The 26,606-nt window shown below is 63.3% G+C and overlaps 1 protein-coding gene across 3 annotated transcripts in view; it reads right to left on the bottom strand.

Moving 5' to 3' along the window:
- Positions 1–1,962: 1,962 nt before the first annotated feature.
- LOC123367031 (protein Mpv17-like) overlaps positions 1,963–26,606 on the bottom strand; it is a 35,753-nt gene continuing 11,109 nt past the window's right edge. For 2 of the 3 annotated variants that reach the window (XM_045011017.1, XM_045011018.1), the window contains exons 3-8: positions 12,123–12,238; positions 8,313–8,405; positions 7,547–7,642; positions 4,484–4,516; positions 3,980–4,032; positions 1,963–2,202 (exon numbers count right to left, since the gene is read on the bottom strand). In XM_045011017.1, the coding sequence (XP_044866952.1) occupies positions 2,133–2,202; positions 3,980–4,032; positions 4,484–4,516; positions 7,547–7,642; positions 8,313–8,405; positions 12,123–12,238 (461 nt within the window). In that variant the 3' untranslated portion in view covers positions 1,963–2,132. Of the gene's footprint in view, positions 2,203–3,979; positions 4,033–4,483; positions 4,517–7,546; positions 7,643–8,312; positions 8,406–12,122; positions 12,239–20,056; positions 20,422–26,606 lie in introns of all 3 variants that reach the window. The other variant, XM_045011016.1, reaches the window with a different exon arrangement.

The raw sequence follows: 26,606 nt of genomic DNA, 5'->3' as shown, positions 1-26,606 counted from the left end.
ATGCCACCAGCTGCCCCAGAAGTGACTCTGCAGCCTGACCCACACACGGAGATCCCGGTGAGTTAACGCGCTCACTCTGCCCAGAGCGGAGGGGCCTGAGTGCAGCCCCCGCCCAGGCGGGCACTGCCCAGGGCTGCTCCAGCTTAGCATCAGCAGCCATGCTTCAGGGGAAACTGAGGCACCAAGCAGGGATGTGCTTTGCACGTCCCCTGCCCCTGTCCGAGACTTTGTGGGGGGGGGGGCGTAGCTCTCACACGTTGAGGCTGGCCCCAGTGCAGACAGGCTGAGTGCAGAGGGACTGGTACCAATGGCACCAGCACGGCTAGCAATGGCAGTGCGGAGGTGGGGCTCGGGCCTGGCCTGGCACAGCGACCCAGGCTGCAATGTGAGATCCCCAAGCCCAAAGAGACCGGTGTGGTGACCCAGGCTATGTCCGGGCTCGGGCTGCTTCTCTGCGGGACAGACGCTTGGGTGCGAGCTGGAGCCCGGGCTCTAGGACCCTGCGAGGTGGGAGGGTCTGAGCTCAGAGCCGAGGGGGCTGGCTGGAAACCCCTCGGGTCAGTGCTGCCCACGCACAGGTGGCATTGCCAGGCGGGTGCTCTGTGTGCTGGCCCTGGCTGCCCCACTGTCCCGTGAGGAGCAGGCGCTGCAGGAAGCTGCGTCCCGTCGGCCCTGCCTGTGCAGCAGGTTATGACCATGGGCCCTGCCGGTGCCGAGCCTGGTTCCCGGGGAGCAGCTCCTGCCGGCTGCCCTTGGCTCCTGCAGACCCTGTCCCAGCCCCTGGAGCAAGGCGCCCCCAGCCCCAGCCCCACCCCAGCAGCAGGGCCACGGCAAGGCCAGTCACTGAGTTTATTTCTCCAGTTCCTTGCCTGGGCTCCAGGGCGACGGCTCGGGGCCCGTTGGGGCAGGGGTTCTCCAGCCAGGGGAGTGGCTCCATCGCCCCCAGCACCACGGGCATCCCTGGGGCACGGCTCGGTCTACCCCGGCGCCAGGGACCGCCATGGGGCGCAGCTCAGCCACCCTGGGGACAGCCGTGGGGCAGGAATCAATCTCCCCCTGTGCTGGGGACAGCCGTGGGGCAGGAATCAATCTCCCCCTGTGCTGGGGACAGCCGTGGGGCAGGAATCAATCTCCCCCTGTGCTGGGGACAGCCGTGGGGCAGGAATCAATCTCCCCCTGTGCTGGGGACAGCCGTGGGGCAGGAATCAATCTCCCTGTGCTGGGGACAGCCATGGGGTGCAGGGCCTCCCAGCACCACGTGCCAACGCTTCCTTTGCTGAGGCTGCCCAGGGGGCCAGTTTGAGAGTTGCTGTGTGATGTGGCCCCCTGGAGTGCCCCCAAGAGCCACTGCTGGGCCTTGCAGAGGGGGTGGCATGGGGGGCCCTGCGGCTGGGTGGGGGGCACAGGAAGGGGGGGCCGGCCCCACAGCCATTCGCTATGGCAGTCACAGAGGGGGTGGCATGGGGGGGCCCTGCGGCTGGGTGGGGGGCACAGGAAGGGGGGGCCGGCCCCACAGCCATTCGCTATGGCAGTCACAGAGGGGGTGTGGCATGGGGGGGTCCTGCGGCTGGGTGGGGGGCACAGGAAGGGGGGGCCAGCCCCACAGCCATTCGCTATGGCAGTCACAGAGGGGGTGTGGCATGGGGGGGTCCTGCGGCTGGGTGGGGGGCACAGGAAGGGGGGGCCAGCCCCACAGCCATTCTCTATGGCAGTCACAGAGGGGGTGGCATGGGGGGGCCCTACAGCTGGGTGGGGGGCACAGGAAGGGGGGGCCGGCCCCACAGCCAGTCGCTATGGCAGTCACAGAGGAGGTGGCATGGGGGGGCCCTGCGGCTGGGTGGGGAGCACAGGAAGGGGGGGCCAGCCCCACAGCCATTTGCTATGGCAGTCACAGGGGAAGGTGTGGCGTTGGGGGGAAGAGAATGGGGGCTGTCCCCATGGCCATTCACTATGGCAGTCACAGAGGAGGGGGTGGCATGGGGGGGCCCTGCGGCTGGGTGGGGGGCACAGGAAGGGGGGGCCGGCCCCACGGCCATTCACTATGGCAGTCACAGAGGAGGGTGTGGCATGGGGGGAAGGCTGGGGGAGAACGGGCTGGGTGGGGGGATGGGAGGGGCGCCGGCCCCATGGCCTCACAGCTGGTTCGCCTTCCAGGACAGGTAGGAATTCCAGACGACAGCCACCACCTGCACGACAGCCAGCCTGGGACAGAGATTCACAGATTGTAGGGCTGGAAGGGACCTCGAGAGGTCACTGAGTCCAGTCCCCTGCCCTCATGGCAGGACCAAATACTGTCTAGACCAGGGGTCCCCAACGCGGTGCCTGTGGGCACCATGGCGCCTGTGTACTGGCTGGCAGACGAGCATCCGCCCAAATGTCGCTGAATTTCAGCGGCGACACCTCTGGATGACGCTGCTTGTTGGCGGCATTTCGGCGGATGCTCATCAGCCGCCACGGTCCTCCGTGGCTCAGAAAGGTTGGGGACCACTGGTCTCGACCATCCCAGATAGACATCTATCTAACCTACCCGTAAATATCTCCAGAGATGGAGATTCCACAGCCTCCCTGGGCAATTTATTCCAGTGTTTAGCCACCCTGACAGTTAGGAACTTTTTCCTAATGTCCAACCTAAACCTCCCTTGCTGCAGTTTAAGCCCATTGCTTCTTGTTCTGTCCTTAGAGGCTGAGGTGAACAAGGTTTCTCCCTCCTCCTGATGACACCCTTTTAGATACCTGAAAACTGCTATCATGGCCCCTCTCAGGCTTCTCTTTTCCAAACTAAAACCCAGTTCTTTCAGCCTCCTTCCTAGGTCATGTTCTCAAGACCTTTAATCATTCTTGTTGCTCTTCTCTGGACCCTCTCCAATTTCTCCACATCTTTCTTGAAATGCGGTGCCCAGAACTGGACACAATGCTCCAGCCGAGGCCTGACCAGCGCAGAGGAGAGCGGAAGAATGACTGCTCCTGTCTTGCTCACAACACACCTCTTAGTGCAGCCCAGAATCACGTTGGCTTTTTTCACAACAGCATCACACTGTTGACTCATATTTAGCTTGTGGTCCACTATGACCCCCAGATCCTAGAGGCGGGAGCCGGGTCAGTGACGGGCTGGGCCTGACGCACACATGGGGCAGCCCCCAGGCCTCAGGCCAGGCTGCCTTGCGGCTCCCATTAGCCTGGGGCGGAGCTGGGCCCTGCGCTCCGGGGGAGACAGCGAGGGGCTGGGCTAGCGGGAGGCTCCTCCCTGGGCAGCAGCTCTCACCCCAGCAGGGGAAACCCCAAGCTGCACGCCCCACTCGGTGTCCCGGCCCCCGCTGTCCCCTAGCGCACAGCCTCCCTGGGCTGGGGCAAGTGGAGGCAGGGCCGGGGGGCAGGCAGGGATGTTGGGGCAGATGGGAGCCATGGCACAGGGAGGGGGCAGGGTGGGGGGGCACTGGGGCACCCCAGGGGGGAAGGGGGCAGGTGGGGGTGGGGGAACCAGGGCAGGAGGGAGCAGGGCAGGGAGGGGCAGGGATGTTGGGGCAGATGGGAGCCATGGCACAGGCAGCGGGCAGGGTGGGGGGGTGTTGGGGCACCCCAGGGGGGAAGGGGGCAGGTGGGGGTGGGAGAACCAGGGCAGGGAGGGAGCAGGGCAGGGAGGGGCAGGGATGTTGGGGCAGATGGGAGCCATGGCACAGGCAGGGGGCAGGGTGGGGGGGCACTGGGGCACCCCAGGGGGGAAGGGGCAGGTGGAGGTGGGGGAACCAGGGCAGGGAGGGGCAGGGATGTTGGGGCAGATGGGAGCCATGGTACAGGCAGGGGGCAGGGTGGGGGGGCGCTGGGGCACCCCAGGGGGCAGGTGGGGGTGGGGGAACCAGGGCAGGGAGGGGCAGGGATGTTGGGGCAGATGGGAGCCATGGCACAGGCAGGGGGCAGGGTGGGGGGGCACTGGGGCACCCCAGGGGGTGGGGGGCAGGCGGGGGCAGGGCAGGGGCCTGACCTGTGGTTTAGGGGGATGAAGTAGAAGTTGGCAATCTGCACAGCTGGCCAGAGCTGAAAGAGAGAAGACAGGGTGGGGGGGGGCACTTAGGCACATGCCGATGGGGACCCTGCAGCAGGGCTGCCAGCCGGATGCCCGGCCTCAGCCCCTCCCCCCAGCACACCCCCCAGCCCGCGCCCCCGGCACTGGGGGCACCCACAGGGGTTGGGATACTTGGCTAAGTAAAATTCACCCAAATTCCTGGTGGGTAAATACGTAATGGGGGGAGGGGGAGACAGGGGCGCCTGGGCAGTCCCGTGGGGCAGGAGCACTGGCTGGCCGGTTGGCAAGGCCCTGGTGTGGGGCACAGCCATGCAGACAGTGGGAGGGGCTCCAGGAGGAGATGCTCCGCCAGCTCATTAGCCAAGCATGGGTGCGGGGCAGAGGGAAGGCCCCAGCCTGCAGGGCCAGCCCTGGAGCACCTGGGGAACTGGCTCGCGGCGCCGGTGCAGCACCTGCACTTACGTAATAGTTGGTGAGCAGCGCGTCCGGGTAATCCTGTGGGGAGTGAACAAGGGCAGTTATTCGCAAGGCCGGCCCAGGCGCCATCAGGGGACATGGGCCGGGCACGTCCACTCCCCTGGCCTGGGCACGTCCACTCCCCTGGCCTGGGCACGCGGGCCGGGCACGTCCACTCCCCTGGCCTGGGCACGTCCACTCCCCTGGCCTGGGCACGCGGGTGGGACACGCCCACTCCCCTGGCCTGGGCACGTGGGCCGGGCACGTCCACTCCCCTGGCCTGGGCACGTGGGCCGGGCACGTCCACTCCCCTGGCCTGGTGCCCATGCACTCTGGGGCGACCTTTGGCGCGGGCTCAAGGAGACGCAATGGCTGTGGAGCTCGAAGCTGCTGATGTCATCCGGGGGCGGGGGGGAGGTTCCACTGTCGCTTTTCTGGCTGGGCTTGGAGTGTATTTTTGTCAGGCTATTTATAGCCCGGTGTGCGGGCGTGGATCAGCCTCCCACCCCCCACCCCCCGCCGGGCCACGCCAGGCTCACATGGCCCCATGCCGGCTCTGGAGCGTCCACACCAGGGACCCGCCCAGCGCTAGCCAGCATCAGGCTGTGCCCCGGCTGGGCACATCGGCTCAGCCCTGCCAGGCCAGCAGCCCAGGCTGGTGCCCACGGGAGCCCATCCAGGGAGCAGCCGTGGCCATGGCAGCCAGGGGCCCACCAGCTCCGACACACACCGGGAAGGTTGCCCTGGCCCATGGCTACCAAAGGCCATGTTCCCACCGAGCCGGGGTGCTGTGGGGTGTGCCGAAGCGGGGATGTGCTTAATGCTGTCATGGACTCGCAGCCCTGGGTGCTCTCAGCTCCCCACGGTTTCCAGGAAGAAGCCCTAGTGTGAAATGGAGGGGGGCCCAGATGGGGCTCTGGCCTCCCTGGCCCCAAAATGGACCTGACTTAGGGGTCCGGTTTCTGTACCTACAAGCCCTGCTTGGGACCGTGTTCCTGTTCTCTAATAAACCTTCTGTGTTACTGGCTGGCTGAGAGTCAGGTCTGGCTGCGGAGTTGGGGTGCAGGGCCCTCTGGCTTCCCCAGGAGCCCTGCCTGTGCGGAATCGCTGTGGGAAGCAAATGGTATGAGAAGGGGATGCTGAATGCTCCGAGGTCAGACCCAGGAAGGTGAAGCCGTGTGAGCTCCTTGCCCTGGAAACAGTCTGCTCACAGAGAGGAGGCTCCCCCAGAGTCCTGCCTGGCTTTGTATGGAGCAGTTCCAGAGCATCGCCCGGGGACTCTGTGACAACTGGTGCCAGAAGTGGGATGTGCTGCACCCCGTGGATGGCGCTTCCTGCAGTAAGTGACTGGGGAGCAGTAAAACGAAGGGGGATTGACGAGGACCAGGCGAGCTGAAGGCTCAAAGAGGAGCGGTTTCGGGGGGCGGAGGAGCTACGCTTAACCCCTGGGAGTGTGTGACCAGCGAGAAGGACTGTTATGGTAACTGCAGGGAGCAGTCTCAGGGGCAGAGGAGTCTGCGGCTCGACCCTGGCAGAGAGGTGGTGCCCCAGAGAAGGGCTGGCACACTAGGGGTTCTTCCTGGAGATCGTGGGGAGCTGAGAGCACCCAGGCCTGCGAGTCCACAAGAACATTAAGAACATCCCCACTTCATCACATGGGGCACAGCACGGCGTCAGTGAGGGGCAGGACAGGGTGATCCCTGGGGCAAGGGAGGCAGTTTAGGGATGGACCCCCCTGGCCAAGCCCCCTCTGCACCCAGGCACGCTCACAGCACTGGGCACGGGGCAGGCGGCTGAGGGAATGCGCCAGGCAGCAGGAGCAGGGGCTGCAGGCTCAGAGCCCAGCCTGGGAGTGCTGGGGGGGGAGAGGGGTCCCCCCCACCCCCTCCAGCCTCACTCAGCAGCGCCCCCATCGCCTGCAGAGGAGGGATGGGGCTCTGTGCCTGGGACCCAGGGCAAGCAGCAGGCACGTGGCCTGGTGCCCCTGGAGCAGCAAGAAGCATTTGCTCCTGAAGGAGGAAGCAGCCCGGGCAGAGTCTCCGTGTGCCCTCAGGACTCACTGCAGAGGGCCTGGCAGCCCTGCTGGCCCCGTGTGCTGGGCAGAGGGGTCCCAGCCGAGAGCCAGCGCACGCTGCCAAGCTGGGGGAGCAGCCCCTCCCCGGCCGGGCTGGCCCCGCTCCCAGCTGTGGTGACTCATGGCAGGGACTGGGCTGTGCGGGTGCCAGAGTGGGGAGCGCACTGACTCACAGCCGGGGAGCGGCGCAGGGCGCTGGGGGAGGGCCAGGGCACCGGCTCGCCGGGTGATTCACACTCGGCACTTGCTGACTCAGCCGCTTGCGTTGGTCTCAGACCACGGTGGAGACGAGCCACCTGCTAACGGCTTTAGGGAACTGCCAACGCAGACAGGTCCCCTCCTCCCCCCAGCAGACGGGGCCCTGGCACCCTGGTGCCACATGGGCCCTGCTGGCGCCTTGCCAGGAGCCAGAGCCCAGAGCAGGCGCCTGTGTCGCACCCCAGCACCAGGGAGACAGAGACACGTCCCGTGTGGGCTGCTCCTCCCCAGCCCAGCCTGCCTCAGCTTCCCCGCGACACCCTCCCGCCTGGAGACCCCGACTCTGGCTGGGCCTTGGGGAGCAGGGTCGGAGCGGGAGGGCGGCACACCTGGGATCCAGGCCACTGCCCATCTACGGGCCCCGGGCCCCAGCCCACCCCCTCCTGGGGACCTGGCAGACACCCGGGGGCCGGTGATAGCCAGGGCAAAGGCTCATGGGGATCCTGCTGGGCCCCTCCAGTAACGCCCCCTCCCCTCTTCCCCCAGTGATTCCCCCAGGGCTCCCTCTGGGCAGCCCCAGTAACGCCCCCTCCCCCTGTCCCCCTGCCCCCCAGCGACTCCCCCAGGGGTCCCGTCAGGGGGCTCCAGTAACACCCCCTCCCCCCTGCTCCCCCCGCCCCCCAGCGACTCCCCCAGGGCTCCCGCCGGGCAGCACCCCGCAGCTTGGGACAGGAAGTGGTGAGCACAAGCTGCAGTTCCCAGGGGCTGTATTGCCCCCGGCACAGCTCGGGACTCACCCGTCGGATCTTGGCCCAGTTCTCCTCGGCGGACAGGCCGTTGAGTGCCCCAGCGATGGCCAAGAAACAGCCCAGGAAGCAAGGTGCAAACGCCCCCTGAAAGGGAGCCAGCAGTGAGTGCCCTGCAGGCCCCCGGCCAGCGCTCTGCCCCCAGGCTGGACCCACTCCACTGCGAACCCGTGGCTCAGCCTGGCCTGAGCTCGGGGGCGGGGGGGGGAGGAGGTGAGGGGCTGCCCCCCTTTGCCCAAATGCAGCTCCTTGCAGGGCTCCAGCCCAGCCTGCCCCCATCTCTGCTGCAGAACTGCCCCAGGAGACCCCGGCCCCAGCGTGCAATGCAGGCGGGCTGCTCGGAGCATGGAACAATGCATGCTGGGACCCACTGTCCATGGGGCAGCCCACGGCCAGGGCTCGCGGGGCGGGTACAGCCTGGGAGACACCTTCCTTCGGCTGGCACCGGCCGTGGGCAGGGGAGCCTGGCGGGGGGGAGCCCGAGGCAGTGCTGGAGCCGGGGCGTGTGCTACGTGGCCTGGAGCGCAGGCAGGCCCCAGCCCAGGAAATGCAGGTGCAAATGCACATGGCTGCGAGGGCACAGATGTACCCCCTCTCCACGGGCACCCATCTCCTGCAGCCCCATCCCTCACCCACCTCCTGGGCACCCACCTCTCACAGCCCCCCCCTTCCCTCTTGGGCACTCACCTCCCCCCATCCCCCAACCCCACGCACCCACTCCCCTCAGTCGTCCCCCAGAAACGCTTCCTTTGCAGACCTGATCCAGCGCCATCTTCTTCAACGCCACCATCTTGGTGGTTCCCGGGATAAGTCGATCCAGGAGCTGGTACCAGCCTCCCACCACAGGGCCCTGCAGGAGAAAGCGGGTCTGGCGCTCTGTACCTCTCAGCAGCACCCTGGAACCCCCATATTCATCCTCGTCATAGAACTGTATTTCACACAAAGCAGGCCATGATCTGCTGAACCCGCTGGTCTATCGCTCGCGTGTGTGACGTTATGAGATTGGCCGCAGGGCTGTTACTGAACTACGCTGTGACAACACAAGAGGTGAGCCCCCTCCGGAAGGCGTCTGTCACCCATTAATCAGCAAGGGATTTACAATGCTGTAAGAGGGCTGCCCAGGCATCGCCCAATGGGGGATGCTCAACGCCATGACTCCGCAAAGCCCACCAGGACACGGCTGGGCGAGTGTTTTCCAGGCACACGGACTGAGGGTATGAAATAAGGGACAGTGGGATCGTGTCTTGGCCTCTCTCCTCCTCTGCCTATGCTGGAAGCAACACGAACACTGAGCAAAGACTTCAGCTGAGGAGACTGGTCCCAGGCTTACGGGGAAGCCTGCGCATCGAGAGCTGCAGCATCCAGGGAAGTGAGAGAACTGATTTAGACCGTGTGCTCACCTTTTCTTTTCTCTGGTAACTCTCTGACCCTTTGTGCCGAGCACTTATCATCACAGAGCATCTGTCTGTAGTTAATGAACCGCTTTTCGCTTTTACCTTAAACAGTGTCTTTTGCTTGAAGTGTTTAGGTTACAAAGGCTAGTGTGTGTCCTCTCCACATCGAGATGTGGGCGGACCAGCTCACGCACTCACACTCATCAGGCTTCTGAGCAGGGCAGGACCTGAGGTACAAGGCTCGGAGCTGGCGCCTGTCTCTGTGTGATTCGGGAGCGGCTCTGGGAGCAGTCATGCCCTCTGGCTGGGTGCGGGGCTCCACACGCGGTCGTGCTGAGTGATCACAGCACCTGGAGGGGTTTGCTGCCTGTCACTAGCAAAGCCTTGAGAGACAGCCCAGGCTGGAGAGTTCAGCGGGCAAAGCACTACCCCAGTTCCAGGCTCCTGTCAGGGGGTCAGCCCAGGAGGGGCCTGCTGTGGTCCCTGGAACTCCGCCTCCTGGGCTCAGACGGGACTGCAGAGAGCACGGGTTCAAGGCAGCGGCCGTGCACTGAGCTACGTGCCCCACAGACAGACGGACGGACGGACGGGCCTTCCCTACACACACTCCCTACAGCAGGGGAGGGGGCGTGTCCCGTGCCAGCGCCCCCGACGGGCATCACAGAGGCCCCACAGACAGAAAATGCCTCCCCTGCACCTGCAGGAGGGTCAGGCCATTCTGCCCTGGTGCAGAGGGGAAACCGAGGCACAGGGACTGGGGGAGGCTGTGGCAACACTGCCAGCAAGTGGCTGGGAATGGAGCCGGCAGGTGCTGAGAGCTCAGGCAGAGATCCGGAGGTGAGAGTGACATGCTGGTATCGAGGGTCTGGATCCAGCCCCTGGGGCCCAGCGCAGTTCCGCAGCCTGGCAGCAAATCCCAGGACAGCCAGCAAAGTCCTGTTCAGCTGCAGGCACCGAGGAGACAACGGCCCCCGCGACGGCCTAAGGAGGCACCCTGAGAACTCACGCTGCAGCCAGGGCTTGGCACAGACCTCTACCACACGGGCTGGGGGACGCCCAGTGCAACCGGGAGCCAGCAGGGCGAGGAGGAACCCTGCAGAGGGCACCAGGCCCTGGCGGCTGCGGCCAGTACAGATCCCCGGGGCTCTCGAAACAAACACGAATGGGAGAGACAGGGCTGGATGCCAGGGTGCCGAGGTCCTTCTGTTGGCTCCGTCACTGCCTGCCACTATGGGCCTTGGGAGAGTCCCCAGCTTTCTCTGGGCCTCAGTTTCCCCACCTGATCCTGACTGAGCCCCTGGCTGGGGAGCAGGGGAGCCTCTGCAGTGTGTTGAGCTCTCAGACAGAAGGCAAGGCCAGCACTGACCGGGAGAGGACAGTGCCCCCTGCTGAGTCCCTGCTCCTCTCCCTGCAGCACAGGCTGCAAGGGAGAGCCTCAGTTTCCCCTGTGTGCGGCACTGTTCCCCCGCGGGTGGGAGGTCTGGGGGTTCTGGGGCAGGTGAAGACACAGGTGTGGATGGCGCCTGGCGGCCTAGGTCCCAGCTCCATGCAGCTCTCGAGAAGACAAGGGCAGATCCCATGGCCGGGACGTGGACACCTGGCGACCAGCGACCCAGAGAGACGTGGTCCTGCCTCTCCGCAGGGGGCTGAGCCCCATCCCCCGGCCCGGGAACAAAGGCCTGGGGGGGGTTAAGTGTGGGCTGTGGGGAGCAGCCCGGGAGTCTGACAAAGGAGATTGGACGGACGGGGGGACAGAGCTTGAACCACGGGGGTCACTGCAGCTGGGCTGGGCTGTAACCATCAGTCAGGTCTCTGGGCTCCCCAAGGGCTGCCTGGGCCGTGCGCCAGGCCGCGGATACACCCGCCTGCCTGCCCGCGCTGGCTGGGCAGAGGCCGAGCTCCGGAGTGAGAACTGCAGCCTGAGTGGGAGCAGCTGGTGGGGGCAGGTGGGGAGCTGAGCGCTGGTGCCCCACATCCGCCAGCTTTGCTGGGCCCGTCCCAGGGAGCTGCTCCCTCCCCCAGGCTCCTCAGTGCTAGGACTCACGCCAGGAGCTGCTCAACACAAGGGCATGGGAGCGGCTGAGCGGCCAAGTGCCACAGAATCAAATTGGCTCCTGGCCGGTTCCAGCACCACTCAGCACTTCACCCACCGCGGCGCAGACTGCAGGGCCGGGGAGCAGCTCCTAGGGCCAGAGCGCGGGTGGTGGGTGGTCGTGGAGTGCCCTCCTGCCCCAGAGGGGTGCTATGCTGATGCCCCCCACCCTGGGCTCTCCCCCAGCATGGCAGAGTCCCATGGCTGCCTGCCGGGAGGCCCTGCCAGCCCCATGGAGAGAATTCTGCAGCCGCTGCCTGCTCCCGGCCCTGCTCCTCGCACGCCCGGCACCAGGCCAGCTCTGCATGCTGGTGTGCGCGCAGCCTGCTGCACCGGGCCCTGCTCCTCGCACGCCCGGCACCAGGCCGGCTCTGCATGCTGGTGTGTGCACAGCCTGCTGCACCGGGCCCTGCTCCTCGCACGCCTGGCACCAGGCCGGCTCTGCCTGCTGGTGTGTGCACAGCCTGCTGCGCTGGGTCCCTGCTGCTCGCACGCCCGGCACCAGGCCGGCTCTGCATGCCGGTGTGCGTGCAGCCTGCTGCGCCGGGCCCTGCTCCTCGCACGCCCGGCACCAGGCCGGCTCTGCACGCTGGTGTGCGCACAGCCTGCTGCGCCGGGTCCCTGCTCCTTGCACGCCCGGCACCAGGACGGCTCTGCATGCCGGTGTGCGTGCAGCCTGCTGCGCCGGGCCCTGCTCCTCGCACGCCCGGCACCAGGCCGGCTCTGCATGCCGGTGTGCGTGCAGCCTGCTGCGCCGGGCCCTGCTCCTCGCACGCCCGGCACCAGGCCGGCTCTGCATGCCGGTGTGCGCACAGCCTGCTGCACCGGGCCCTGTTCCTCGCACGCCCGGCACCAGGCCGGCTCTGCATGCCGGTGTGCGCAGCCTGCTGCACCGGGTCCCTGCTGCTCGCACGCCCGGCACCAGGCCGGCTCTGCATGCCGGTGTGCGCACAGCCTGCTGCGCCGGGCCCTGCTCCTCGCACGCCCGGCACCAGGCCGGCTCTGCATGCTGGTGTGCGCACAGCCTGCTGCGCCGGGTCCCTGCTCTGCTCCCAGCAGGCCCTGGGGGGGCAGCACTCACCACAAAGCAGAAGCCAATGGCCATCATCTTCAGCGTCCTGCCACTGCGGTGCCCACTCAGGCCCCTTCTTTCCACCAGCTGCTGAGAGATCACGTCTCCGACTCCCACCAGGGACCCTGCACAAAACAGCCCCCAGCTGGGTCAGGAGCGCGGACGCCTGCTGCCCCCGCACCCCCCCCACGCCCCCAGCTGGGTCAGGAGCGCGGACGCCTGCTCCCCTCCACCCCCCCACGCCCCCAGCTGGGTCAGGAGCGCGGACGCCTGCTGCCCCCGCACCCCCCCACGCCCCCAGCTGGGTCAGGAGCGCGGACGCCTGCTGCCCCCGCACCCCCCCCACGCCCCCAGCTGGGTCAGGAGCGCGGACGCCTGCTGCCCCCGCACCCCCCCACGCCCCCAGCTGGGTCAGGAGCGCGGACGCCTGCTGCCCCCGCACCCCCCCACGCCCCCAGCTGGGTCAGGAGCACGGACGCCTGCTCCCCTCCACCCCCCCACGCCCCCAGCTGGGTCAGGAGCGCGGACGCCTGCTCCCCTCCACCCCCCCACGCCCCCAGCTGGGTCAGGAGCGCGGACGCCTGCTGCCCCCGCACCCCCCCCCGCCCCCAGCTGGGTCAGGAGAGCGGACGCCTGCTCCCCTCCACCCCCCCATGCCCCCAGCTGGGTCAGGAGCGCAGACGCCTGCTGCCCCCGCACCCCCCCCACGCCCCCAGCTGGGTCAGGAGCACGGACGCCTGCTGCCCCCGCACCCCCCCACGCCCCCAGCTGGGTCAGGAGCGCGGACGCCTGCTCTCCTCCCCACCCCCCCCACGCCCCCAGCTGGGTCAGGAGCACGGACGCCTGCTGCCCCCGCACCCCCCCACGCCCCCAGCTGGGTCAGGAGCGCGGACGCCTGCTGCCCCCGCACCCCCCCACGCCCGCAGCTGGGTCAGGAGCGCGGACGCCTGCTCTCCTCCCCAACCCCCCCACGCCCCCAGCTGGGTCAGGAGCACGGACGCCTGCTGCCCCCGCACCCCCCCACGCCCCCAGCTGGGTCAGGCGCGTGGACGCCTGCTCTCCTGCCCACCCCCCCCCGCCCCCTGCTGGGTCAGGAGCTCGGACGCCTGCTGCCCCCGCACCCTCCCACGCCCCCAGCTGGGTCAGGAGCGCGGACGCCTGCTGCCCCCGCACCCCCCCGCGCCCACACCTGGGTTAGGAGCGCGGACGCCTGCTCTCCTCCCCACCCCCCCAGCTGGGTCAGGCCCCTGGCCCATCCAGCCCCATGGCCCATCTCTGACAGTGGCTGCACCAGGAGAGAAGCAGGTCTGAGAATCCCTCAGTCCCAGCTGTGGGACAATCTGAGCCCCCACCCCCCTGCTGCTGGTCTCTCAGGGCAGGGCTACAGCGCAGTAAAGACCAGCGGCTCAACCGCACCTGGCCCAGGGCAGCTGGCTCGGGCTGGAGACAAACATCTTGTATAGCCCCGCAGGCTGAGCCCTGGGGGCCGAGCCAGCTGCCCTGGGCCAGGCGCGGGGCTCTTCCTGCAGTGGTGTAAGCCTGAAGCAGGAGGTTTAGTGTGACGCTGTATCATTAACCATCACTCGGGATGTCCCTGTGACCTACAGAAAGGTCCAGCCCCTTTCTGAATCCTGCTCATCTTCCTGACTCAGTGACTGTCTGGGGCAGTGAGCTCCACAGACCCCTCCCTCATTCAGCTCCTTTCCAAGGTGACGATCCCAAGCTCATCACTCCCTCTGCACAAGGCAGCTTTCCAGGCCCGCAAACTCCCTCCAGCTCCCAGGTGAGCTGGGTCCCAGCCTGCGCAGCGTCCGCCATCTCTCCCCAGGCCGTGTGCATCCCGCCCCTGCAGTCGCGCTTCTGCCCAGAGCCGAGGCTTGTGCAGACCCTGGCAGATGACCGGCCAGTTGAAATGTTTCCCTCCATTACTCTACATTTACCGACACTGAATTTCATTCACTGGTACGTGGCCCAGTCCCCTGGCTTGTTCAATCCCGCTCAGTGCCTGGCAGGCCTCTCTCCTCCTGACTAACCGCACGCTGCCCCCTTTCCAGATCATTCACCACTACAGAACCCGCCATGGGGTCCGGTCCACACCCTGCTGCCAGCTGCCAGCCACAACGAACACTGCCCATTCCCCTGTCGCGGAGCCGGGCTCTGCTCTGTCACAGCCCTTGGCCTCAGCCCCTGGACACCTCAGCAGCCTCCTCGGCGGGCCCTTGTCCAGGTCTGAAAGTCTGACGAGATCCTGTCAGCCAGTTCTCCTTTACCCCAGTGCCAGGGAGCACGGAGCAGCGTCAGTCCCTGGCCTGGGCCGGGAGCGAATGATCCAGCCAGCGGCCCCAATTCGGGGATGAATCCTGCTCACATGCAACCTGAGGCTAGGACTGCGTGTCCAAGCCACGGAGCTGGCGGAGCTCTCAGACCCTGATCTTTTGAGGGGGTTGCTGCTCTGTTTTTACTGATCATTTCAACAGCTCCCCAGGCTCATCCCAGAGCCGTTTTCAGTACAGGTACAACACTGGCTACTCTCCAGGGCTCTGCAACAGAGCTTCACTCAACATACTTGGATCTGCCAGCCACTCGTCCACCCCATGCCTCAGCCCCGGGGAATGGAGCAGCCAGGCCTGGCGCCTACTCCTGACCTCTCACTCTCTGACAGCGGGACAGCAGTAGGGACTGTCTGCATGGGGGGTGGGGGAGCAGGGGGTGACTTTAGGTGAGGGACAGGACCTGAGCCTGTAACCTGAGCCAGGAGGGGGGTGGGGCGAGTTAACACCCGAAGAGAGCCGGCTGGAGGGTTTTGGTTTCAGTTTTGGGCTGGCTGGGAGGGGGCAGGGAACCCCCAGTCTGGGGTCTAAGATCCTGGCCCCCAGAGGGACCTGGCTGAGGGGTCCTGGTTGTACCTACAAGCCCTGCTTGGGACGGTGTCCCTGTCGTCTAATAACCCTTCTGTGTTACTGGCCGGCTGAGAGTCCCGGGGAATCGCAGGAAGTGGGGGGGGGGTGCAGGGCCCGGACTCCGTGACAGACAGCGCCTCGTCTTGGAGCAGCTCTGGGACAGGAATGTCCCCCCAGCCTCCTCTCTGCAGACTAATGCAAAGACATCATCTAGCCTGTCAGCAACTGCCTTCCCTGCTAGCCTGCTCCCCACAGCCCCAGCCTGCCAGCACCCCAGCCTGGCTCTGGGCAGGCGGCCTGCGGCTGGGCTGAGGACCTTTCCCCAAAGAGGCCTCCGGACCAGATGACTGAAGGGTACAGAGGCAACCCTGACAGTTACAGGCCGGTGAGCCTAACTTCAGTACTGCGCAAAATGGTTGGAACATAGTAAAGAACAGATTGTCAGACACAGAGGTGAACACGATTTGTTGGGGAAGAGTCAACCCAGCTTTGTAAAGGGAAATCCTGCCTCACCGATCTACTAGAATTCTGTGAGGGGATCAACAAGCAGGTGGACCAGAGGGATCCAGTGGCTATAGTGAACTTAGATTTTCAGAAAACCTCTGACAAGGTCCCTCACCAAAGGCTCTTAAGCAGAGTGAGCTGTCATGGGATAAGAGGGAAGGTCCCCTCCCGGATCAGTAACTGGTTAAAAGACAGGAATCAAAAGTAGGAATTAATGGTCAGTTTTCATAGTGGAGAAAAGTAAAAAGCAGGGTCCCCCAGGGCTCTGTTCTGGGACCAGGCGTCATTGTGGATAGTTCTCTGAAAACATCTGAACAAAATATTAGGAACCATTACTGATAATAAGACAGAAAATATATTGCCACTGTATAAATCTATGGTACACTCACACCTTGAATATTGCGTGCAGATGTGGTCGCCTCATCTCAAAAAAGATCTGTTGGAATTGGAAAAGGTTCAGAGAAGGGCAACAAAAATTATTCGGGGATAGAACAGCTGCCATATGAGGAGAGATTAATAAGACTGGGACTTTTCAACTTGGCAAAGAGACGACTAAGGGGGGATATGATAGAGATCTATAAAATCATGTCTGGTGTGGAGACAGTAAATAAGGACGTGTTATTTACTCCTTCTCATAACACGAGAACTAGGGGCCACCCAGTGAAATTAATAGGCAGCAGGTTTAAAACAAACACAAGGCAGTATTTCTTCACACAACGCACAGTCAACCTGTGGAACTCCTTGCCGAAGGATGTTGTGAAGGCCAAGACTATAACATGGTTCAAAACCGAACTAGATACATTCATGGAGGACAGGTCCATCAATGGCTATTAGCCAGGCTGGGCGGGGATGGGGTCCCCAGCCTCTGTTTGCCAGAAGCCAGGAATGGGCAACAGGGGATGGATCACTTGATGATTCCCTGTTCTGGTCATTCCCTCTGGGGCCCCTGGCACTGGCCACTGTTAGAGGACAGGACACTGGGCTGGATGGACCCTTGGTCTGACCCAGTCTGGCCGTTCTTATGTTCACAGGTCCCCTAGCACCACACTGGGGCAGTGGGGCCAGCACTGACTGCTGGGGAGAGCGCCCCCTGCTGAGCCCCCACTGCTCCCTGCAGCCCAGCGACCCACAGCATGAGGAACCAAGTGCAATCACCATCCACAAACCTGTGGGGCCCGCTCTGCAGCGATCACTGCCCATGCACCGCAGGGCCAGCAGAGCAAAGCAGCCCCGGGGCGGCTAGTCACAGGGGCTGCCGGGCAGTTCTCAGATGTCGGCCGCGTCCCTTTAACACCAGCTCCAGGCTCAGGGCCCCCGAGGCTGCGCATACAGCACCCTCCGAGCTCTGCCTGGCGGTCACCCCCCGCACGCCATGGGCGGATCAAAGGCAAACCGGAGCAAGCGCTGCCGCCCCCCGGAGGGGACGAGGGACGGACGTGTCCCCGCAAGGCTGGAGGCTCCCGGAGCTCAGGCTAACGGCCACACAGCCGCTGTTAGACCCAGGCCGCGGGGCTTTCGTCCCTGTGCCAACGTACCCTGAGAGCGGCCGGGGGCCTGGCTCAAGCCCAGCGGGTGGAAGGCCTGAGCCAGCAGGGGTTCGTTCATGGCTAGAACGCAGAGGTGGGACCACACCTCTGCTGGGGACATGCCAGGCCCAGGCTGCGCAGCTCCCCGGCTGGCTCTGAGGGGGAGCCCTGGTGTTTTCAGGGCCCTCTCTCAGCCCCCCTCCTGCCTGCTGACCCTACACCAGCCCGTGGGCCAACTCCAGCCATGGGCCCGAGTGGCAGCCCGCGGGTCTCAAGTACCCCAAGGGCATGAGCTGGTGGGCAGAGCCTGCCCCCTTCCTGCCTTAGCCGAGTGCCCCTGGGGCCACGCTGCCCGGGCTCTGCCGCAGCCTCTGATGACGTCAGGCCATGCGTCTCCGCTCGCTGGGCCGGGCCAAGAGGAGTCTGCGGCCTCATTTGGATTCAAAACCCTGAGCCTCTAAAATAGGTCACTGCCGTTGGCAGCTCGGGACAGGTCCTTTCCCAGAACTGCTGCTTCGTTCACACCGTCTGCGACTGAGGCCTGTGCCACGCAAGGAGCAGGCTCCCGCTGGCACCATCAGTCCAGCTGCTGAGGCCTGCGGATTGGTGCTAGGGGCGCAAACCCCGGTCCCACGCCTGGGGCATTCCTGCTCCGTGCGGGGTGGCCAGCAAAGGCCTGAGGCAGCCTGGCTCAGGAAGCAGCTCCAGGGAGGCTCCTGGCTCCAGCCCCACTAACCCAGGGGTTTGGCCAAAGCAGGACAGTGCCCGGAGAACAGCCCGGAGAGGCACCAGCCACCACAGTGCCAATCACCCCCCCGCACCAGCAGCAATCGGCACCTGGGGAACAGCTGGGGCAGAAGCCCCCCTGCGCCCCCCGAAGGACCAGAAGGCCCTCAGCCGGCCGGGCTCTGGCTTTCCCACCTGAGCCAGGCCTGGCGCACGAGGGAGAGAGACGAGGGATCAGCCAGGCCTGCCGTGGGCGACGGGGAAGCTGGTTACCCGTGGGTGATGCTAAGGGGAGCGGCCGGACTCCAGTGTGTGTCCCTGAGGGTGGCCGGGACGGGGGCCCAAGTCACAGGAGGGCTTGGGCTAGCGGACCCAGAACCTGCCTGGCTGCATCTCCCCGGGCAGCGCTTCCCACAGCTCCTCTCCACCCTTCCATTGATAAATGTGCAGCCGTTCAGTGCCGCCCCGGCAGGCTTCATTGACTCATTCCCTAGAGCGGCTGGGCCCCGGCCGGGGGGAAGGGACTGGAGTGAGTGACAAAGCACCTCACCCCTCCAGCACCTGCTGCCAAGTGGAATAGGATGCGCAGGTCCCTGCGCCAGGAAGCAGCCTGCGTCCCCGGGGAGATTCGATTAATCTCTCCCCCGCGATGACTTCACTTGGGCAGCTGCCAGCCCCGGTTAGTGCTCGGGTCCACTCCCCTGCCACGGGGCTGGGCGATTGCCGGCCCCCAGGAACTCAGGCCCAGGACACGGCCTGGAGGCTCTGCGGGCGGCCTCCCTCATGGGCTGCGCACACCCCTGCGCAGGGCATCAGGCCACGGAGATGCACTAGGGGCACCAATGCAGGCTGGGCACAGCCTTACCCAAGCACTGCCTGCCTGGCACCAAACCCACTGGGAACACGTGCCCGCCTGCGGCCCCCCCGGGGATCTGCCGAGAGCAACCAGTGCTGCCTCCTGCCACGTCCGAGCGCGACAGCGGGGGGGCCAGGGCCCACAAGCACTGCAGCCTGCCCAGCACCTCCCCAGCTTCGGGCTCTCAGGCCGGGCTCAGGGACCCCAGAAGCAATGGCCCTGGGGCAGCCAGACCGACCCAGGCGCTAGGAGCCCCAGGGGCTTCTCGTGGGGCAGGCTGGGCTAGTGAGATGGTCCAGACTCTGGTACCCTTCCTCCTGCCCCAGCAGAGGATGAGCCAGATGTCCAGGGCCCAGCGGGCTGAGCTTGCAGGCTGCTTTTCATCCTCGCCTCGGGACTCTGAAGCAGGCCCAGCTCTAAGTAGGCCACAGTCCCTGCGGTCCCTGCGTGCCTCTCCAGTGGCTATTAATCCATAATTACACCATCCATTTCCAAATTACACTCCTGCCTCCGACGGCTCCTGGCCAAGGGCAGGGAGCAGCACGGCTGCAGCCACAGGCCCCCGCTCTGCCTCTGGGGCCGGCCAGGAGCTGCTGCAGGTGCTGCGGGACACGCTGCTCTGCACGGAAGTGACCCTTCGCTGGGCGTGTCACCAGCCCCCCCGGGCTGGGCCAGGGGCCACTGCCAGGGATTCCTCTTAACATCGCCAACAGAACCGGCCTGGGCCCACCCAGAAACCCCGGCCGGAGATCTCCCCTCGCCAGCACTGGGTCCTGTGAGGCGGACAGCGGGACCGCAGCCACCACAGCACCCTGGGCCACAGCCTCTGCCTCAGTTTCCCACCTTAGCACCCCACTGGCAGGGTCCTGTCCGCATGTGGCAAACTCCCACAGCCCCCAGTGCCCGGCTCCACACTCAGCAGGCAGGTGACAGCAGCACACACACGGCACGGGCAGGAACCGCTCATCACCCTGCGGCCCGGACGAGCGGATTTAACCCATCGCCCTGGCCCAACGAGCGTCTCTGCTAACGAGCTCTGCTCAGGAAGTCTTTCCCCCGGTTCATCGATAGATGGCAGCAGAGAGCGAACTCCATCAACAGGCACAAACCTCAGGCCACTTCCCCCACCTCCTTCCCTTTGCCCCTCTCTGCCAACGCTCACCCAGTGCCCGCAGCTGGCGCGTCCCACTGTGCCTCTAAAATCCTTCCAGGGCCACTGCCGAATGCAGCAGCCCCCTCCTCTGGCCACCCGCATGGCGCCGCGGAACACGGCAGCGACGATCTTCCAGCCCCACTGCTCAGCCCCACCGCCCTGGGAGAGCCTGGCTGCTGTCCTGACCCCTCGTGGCCCAAGCCAGCTCTGCTCGGTAACATTACGGCGCGGCACCGGACGATGCCACTGGCGATCGCAGGTCCTTGTGAAATGCTTACTGCTGGCTGCGGTACAATGCTCTCCATGCTGTGCACACCGCTCGTCCGTGCCTGGGTCTCTCTGGCTACACCTCATCTGCCTGTTTGCTCTGGCCGCATCACCACAGTATCTGAGCAGCTCACACACGAACACATCTAAGGTGGCAGCACCCCTGGAGGTGAGGACGGCCAGGCCCGGGTTACGAGTAAGGGGCAGCGAGCTGACATCCCTTGTCCAAGGCCACATGGGGACTTTGGACACGGAACCTGTTTCTTCCGGGTCCAGACAAGTCGGTGCTGTACGCCCGGCCCCCTCGCTCTGCAGGACACATGCCCAGGGCCGGGACTCTGCAGCGTGTCAGCACAGCGGCAAGTGCAGACGCAGCCTAGGAAAGGAACGAGCCAGGATCAGAGAATCTGCCCGAGTCCGGCTGGGATGAGCTAGGAAGCCCTGAGTCTACTGAAGAGACAAAATCTCGTCCCGGCCGTGCCCCCCAACCCACCCTCCTTGGCTGGCCGCGTCCCCCGCCCCGCCCTCTCCAGCACCCCACGCCACCATGTCTCCTCCCATATGGCTGGCACACCGCTCCTCCCCTCCCTCAGCCTGCCACTGCCCCTCGTGTCTCCTCCCACACACACAGGAGAAAACTAAACCAGGGGGAAAACAGCTGACTACAGTGGCTGAGAAGCAGACGCATGGCAGGGAGATGGAGTGGGGGAAGCAGGGCCACCAGCAGAGACCAGCCAGAGTGGCCAGTGCACTCGTGAGCAGCTGAGGTCTCTTAGCCAGCTCACTTGCTCACACCCTCTGGGTGTGCACGTGTGTGTGTGCGCACAGAGCCATCTGGGGCACCTCACACTCGGGGGGGGGTACATGCACAGAGCCCTCTGGGGTGCCTCACACTCAGAGTGTGTGTGTGTGTGTGTGTGTGTGCACAGAGCCCTCTGGGGCACCTCACACTCAGGATGTGTGTGTGTGTGTGTGTGTGTGTGTGTGTGTGTGTGTGCACAGAGCTCTCTTGGGCGCCTCACACTCAGGGTGTGTGTGTGTGCATGCAAAGAGCCCTCTGGGGCACCTCACACTCAGGATGTGTGTGTGCACACAGAGCCCTCTGGGGCACCTCACACTCAGGATGTGTGTGTGTGTGTGTGTGTGTGTGCACAGAGCTCTCTTGGGTGCCTCACACTCAGGGTGTGTGTGTGTGCATGCAAAGAGCCCTCTGGGGCACCTCACACTCAGGATGTGTGTGTGCACACAAGAGCCCTCTGGGGCACCTCACACTCAGGATGTGTGTGTGCACAGTGCCCTCTGGGGCACCTCACACTCAGGGTGTGTGTGTGTGCACAGAGCCCTCTGGGGTGCCTCACACTCAGGGTGTGTGTGTGTGTGTGTGTGTGTGTGTGCTGCACAGAGCCCTCTGGGGCCAGGGGGGTGCACGGAGCCCTCTGGGGCTCCTCACACTCAGGGTGTGTGTGTGCGCACAGAGCCCTCTGGGGCCAGGGGGGTGCACGGAGCCCTCTGGGGCTCCTCACACTCAGGGTGTGTGTGTGTGTGTGTGTGTGTGCACAGAGCCCTCTGGGGTCCCTCACACTCAGGGTGTGTGTGTGTGTGTGTGTGCGCGCGTGCACAGAGCCCTCTGGGGCCAGGGGGGTGCACGGAGCCCTCTGGGGCTCCTCACACTCAGGGTGTGTGTGTGTGTGTGTGTGTGTGTGCACAGAGCCCTCTGGGGTCCCTCACACTCAGGGTGTGTGTGTGTGTGTGTGTGTGCACAGAGCCCTCTGGGGCACCTCACACTCAGGATGTGTGTGTACACACAGAGCCCTCTGGGGCACCTCACACTCAGGATGTGTGTGTGCACAGTGCCCTCTGGGGCACCTCACACTCAGGATGTGTGTGTACACACAGAGCCCTCTGGGGCACCTCACACTCAGGATGTGTGTGTGCACAGTGCCCTCTGGGGCACCTCACACTCAGGGTGTGTGTGTGTGCATGCAAAGAGCCCTCTGGGGCACCTCACACTCAGGATGTGTGTGTGTGCACAGAGCCCTCTGGGGTGCCTCACACTCAGGGTGCGTGTGTGTGTGTGTGTGTGCGCACAGAGCCCTCTGGAGCCGGTGGGGTGCACGGAGCCCTCTGGGGCACCTCACACGCAGGGTGTGTGTGTGTGTGCGCACAGAGCCCTCTGGAGCCGGGGGGGGTGCACGGAGCCCTCTGGGGCACCTCACACTCAGGGTGTGTGTGTGTGTGTCCACGCGCAAAGAGCCCTCTGGGGCGCCTCACACGCAGGGGGTGTGTGTGTGTGCGCACAGAGCCCTCTGGGGCGGGGGGGTGCACGGAGCCCTCTGGAGCTCCTCACACTCAGGGTGCGTGTGTGTGTGTGTGTGTGTGTGTGCGCGCACGCGTGCACAGAGCCCTCTGGGGTGCCTCACACTCGGAGGTGAGAAGGAGTGGGGGTGCCCACGCGCCCCGTGCCTGCAGCTCCTATCGCATCGCCTGCCCCGCACTCTGCAGCCCCGGGCCCTGTACTCCACAGCCAGGCTGCCGTGCCCTCCCAAGGAGCCGTGCTAACGGCCCCACTGACAGCAGCGGCTCTCCAGGACACACAAAACAGCTGATGGCAGCACAACTGGCGGGTGCGTCCTTGAGGCCGAGAAGCCATTTGCGGGATTGCGCTGGGTAAACATGGCCCAGCGCCAGGCTCGCGCCAGGATTTATGCCACCTCCCCCCCTCAGCAAACAACACGTCACCAACCCTTTTAGGGAGATTAAATCGCTGCATCCCAGGGAAGAATGAAGCAAAACCACCGCAGGGCAGCACTGCCAGGGGAGCCCAGCCTGCCCCACAGGGACAGCCCCATGGCCCCACTCCCCCAGAACACGGCATGGGGGTCTGGCTGAGCGCTGGCTGACTGCTGCCCCCAGCCCGGGCACTTTGGCCAAACAAGCCCACAGGGAGACCCTCTCAACCTGGCCCAGGCGCCGTCGGGGGGACCCGGCTGGACCTGGGCAGAGCTCTCAGCACCCCCCGTACGTAGCAGCATCCACGCCACAAGAGCCGCAGCCATGGGGGCAGGGAGCTACGGGGATGTGGGGGGCGGTGTCACGGAGTCCCTGGGCGCTGCTCTGGAACTGCTCCCCACAAGCCAGGCAGGACTTTGGGGAGCCTCCTCTCCCTCGGAGCATTCAGCATATGCCCCTCTGTGCGCTTCCCCCAGCGAGTCCGCCCAGGCGGGGTCCTGGGGAAGCCAGAGGGTCCTGCACCCCCACGTCGCAGTCAGACGTGACTCTCAGCCAGCCAGTAACACAGAGGTTTATTAAGATGACAGGAACACGGTCCCAAACAGGTCTTGCCGGTACAGAAAACAGAACCCCCTTTAGTCAGGTCCATCTGGGGCCCCAGGGAGGCCACAGCCCCGCTGGGAAGCCCAAGCCCCGTCGGGGCTCCCCTCCATTTCCCAGCCAGCTTCAAACTGAAACTCCCCCCAGCCTCTCACTCAGCCTCCCCCTGGCTCCTCCCCCAGCCTGTGTGTCCCTTGTCCAGTGTCCCAGGCAGAGGTGTTGCCTGGCCCCCAACCCCCCTCCTGGGTTCTCAGGTTACATGCTCAGGTACCTCCCTTCCCCAGTGCAGACAGTCCCGGCACAACCCCCTGCCACCTTCCCAGGTCCGTACTCCCCCCTCAGCATTCACAGAACAGCCAGCACAGTCCCACTTCCTCACAGGCGGGTCACATGCCCCTCCCCAATCACCGGCAGGGGGCAAGGGCCCAGCAGCCCCTGCAGTCAGAGCTTGAGTGTGGAATGTAGAGTTCTGTGCTGCCTGGGCAGAGGTTTGTCTACAAACAGAGGCAGGGGGATGAAGATAACAAAGGGCTTGTCCTTAAATCAAATGAAGGCTCCTGAGATGACCCTGAAAGCATCCCCAGGCTCTCCAGTTAGAAGGCAGGAAACCAAGGCTAGGAATAACTGCTCAGTTTTCACACTGGAGAGAGGAAAATAGCAGTGTCCCCAGGGGTCTGTACTGGGCCCAGCGCTCTTCAGCATATTCACAAATGGTCTGGAAAAAGAGGTAAACAGTGAAGTGGCGAACTACTCCAGATGGTGAAGTCCCAGGCAGACTGTGAAGAGCTACAAAGGGATCTCACAAAATTGAGTGACTGGGCAAGAAAACAGCAGATGAAATTCAATGTTAAATGCAAAGTAATAGACTCAGAGACTCATAGACTTTAAGGTCAGAAGGGACCACCATGATCATCTAGTCTGACCTCCTGCACAATGCAGGCCACAGAATTTCACCCACCCACTCCTGCAACAAACCCCCAACCCATGTCCGAGTCACTGAAGTCCTCAAATCGTGGTTTGAAGACCTCAAACTGCAGAGAATCCCCCAAATTATACAATTATACATGAGTAATATACCTACATCAACGTATTTATATTGTAAATAGCAATCATGCTGCCATAAAACAATCACATAATAAGCTAAACATACATAAAGAAATATAGTTCAGGCAGTCCTCAGACTTATGACACAATCGGTTCCCGGGCATTGCTGATCTTGTCATTTGATTTGTAGGTTAAGAAACCTATGGAAGGAATGAAGAAGGAGATGGGACATCTTCTTCTGAGCTCATGGGTGGGTCTAACTGGGTGGGGTTTTCAGGGGGTTTTGAGGTGATTTGGAAGGACTTAAAAGTGTCCAAGGAAGTTTGGACAGACATTCTCCTCTTTCCCTGTACATGTTGGATATGCTCCTATTCACAGATGCACTGCACTCAATGTTGGGGTCGTGTTCCTCAAACAGGGACATGGCAGCTTCCAAATGTTGAAATGCCTCAGCCAACACTTTTGTTGTCAAGACTTTACAAGGAGGAGTTTCTTCAACAGTGGGTGCGTCTTCTTCCTCTGCCACTTTGTGCTGTTCCAGATCAGTGAAGTCCTCATTAGTTAATTCTTCAGAATGTGATGCCAGCAACTCAACAACATCCTCTGGTGCAACGTCTAAGTTGAGTTATTTGCCCATTTCAACAACAGCGTTGGTCACCTCCTCAACAGTGTTTGTGAATCCTTGGAAGTCAGACACAAAATCAGGACACAATTTTCTCCAGACACCATTCAAATTGGATTGTTTGACTTCATTCCATGCCTCACCAGTGTTCTTAACTGCATGGTAAATGTTGAAGCGCTTCCAGAATTCCTTCAGAGTTGGGCCACCTTCCTCTTATTTGCCCTGATGGCCTGGGCAAATGTGCGCCTGAGACAGTGGGCAGGATGCAATTATCCCCTGCTCCATGGGTTGCAACAATGAATTGGTGTTTGGGGGCAGAAAAATCACTTGGATGTCAGGATGCAGGTCATCAAGGCTCGGTGCATGACCAGGAGCATTGTCGAGGGTTAACAGTGCTTTAAATGTAAGATTGTTTTTGCTGCAATAATCCCTGATGCTTGGCACAAAATGATGATTAAGCCAATCCCCAAAAATGTTTTTATTGACCCACGCCTTAGGATGGGGTTTCCATATCACTGGGAGAAATGCCGGGGACTATCCCTGGAAAGCCCTGGGGGGTTCCGAACAGACACAAGCAAAGGGTTAAGTTTAAAGTCACCTGCAGCATCTGCACGGAGCAAAAGAGCGATCCTATCTTTAGCAGCTTTGTACCCTGGCATGGATTTCTCCTCTTTGGCCATGTCGGTTCTCAATGGCATTTTTTTCCAAAAGAGCCCAGTTCCATCAACATTAAAAACTTGCTGAGCACAACCCTTGCCTCCTCAATGCTCTCAGCCAATGTCTCAGGAAAAACATGAGCTGCCTCCTCATCAGCACTGGCTGCTTCACCAGAGATCTTGATGTTATGCAAATTGGTCCTGGCTTTAAAATGCATAAACCACCCCCTACTTGAAAAGGCTCAGCACTGGAACTCTCCCCCCTTGTTTCTTTAGATCATCATAAAGACTCCCGGTCTTCTCCTGAATTCTGCCTGAACTCACCAGAGCCCGGCCTTGAGATTGATCCTCCAGCCAAACAATTAACAGTTTCTCAACCTGGGCGATAAGTCCAACATGCTGCTTAGTTATCACAGTGGCTTGCATAGGAGCCAAGCCCTTAACATGTTCCTGAATTCATACCTTGTCTTTCAAGATGGTTAAGAGAGTCATTCAGGGGAAATCCAAAGCTTTACCAATTTCAGTTGGCGTCTCACCTTTCTTGGACCTCTTAATTATTTCCATTTTTGTTTCCATAGTAATTGTTCTACGTTTCTTAGCCCTGGTCTACACACAGCCCCGGGGTCGAACTAGGGTATGCGAATTCAGCTACGTGAATAACGTAGCTGAATTCGAACTACCCTAGTTCGAATGACTTACCCGTCCAGACGCCGCGGAAGCGAACTCCGCGGCTCCAAGGTCGACTCCGCCAACTCCTCCTGCCGCGGTGGAGTACCGGACTCGACCGCGGCGCTTCCGGAGTTCGAACTATCGCGTCTAGATCAGACGCGATAGTTCGAACTCCGAGAAGTCGAACTCGCCGCGTCGACCCGCGCGGTAAGTATAAACGTACCCTTAGAAGAAACATCA

The sequence above is a fragment of the Mauremys mutica genome, chromosome 3 (assembly GCF_020497125.1).
Source record: "Mauremys mutica isolate MM-2020 ecotype Southern chromosome 3, ASM2049712v1, whole genome shotgun sequence".
NCBI classification, from domain to species: domain Eukaryota; kingdom Metazoa; phylum Chordata; order Testudines; family Geoemydidae; genus Mauremys; species Mauremys mutica.
This window is presented reverse-complemented; position numbering and strand designations above follow the sequence as displayed.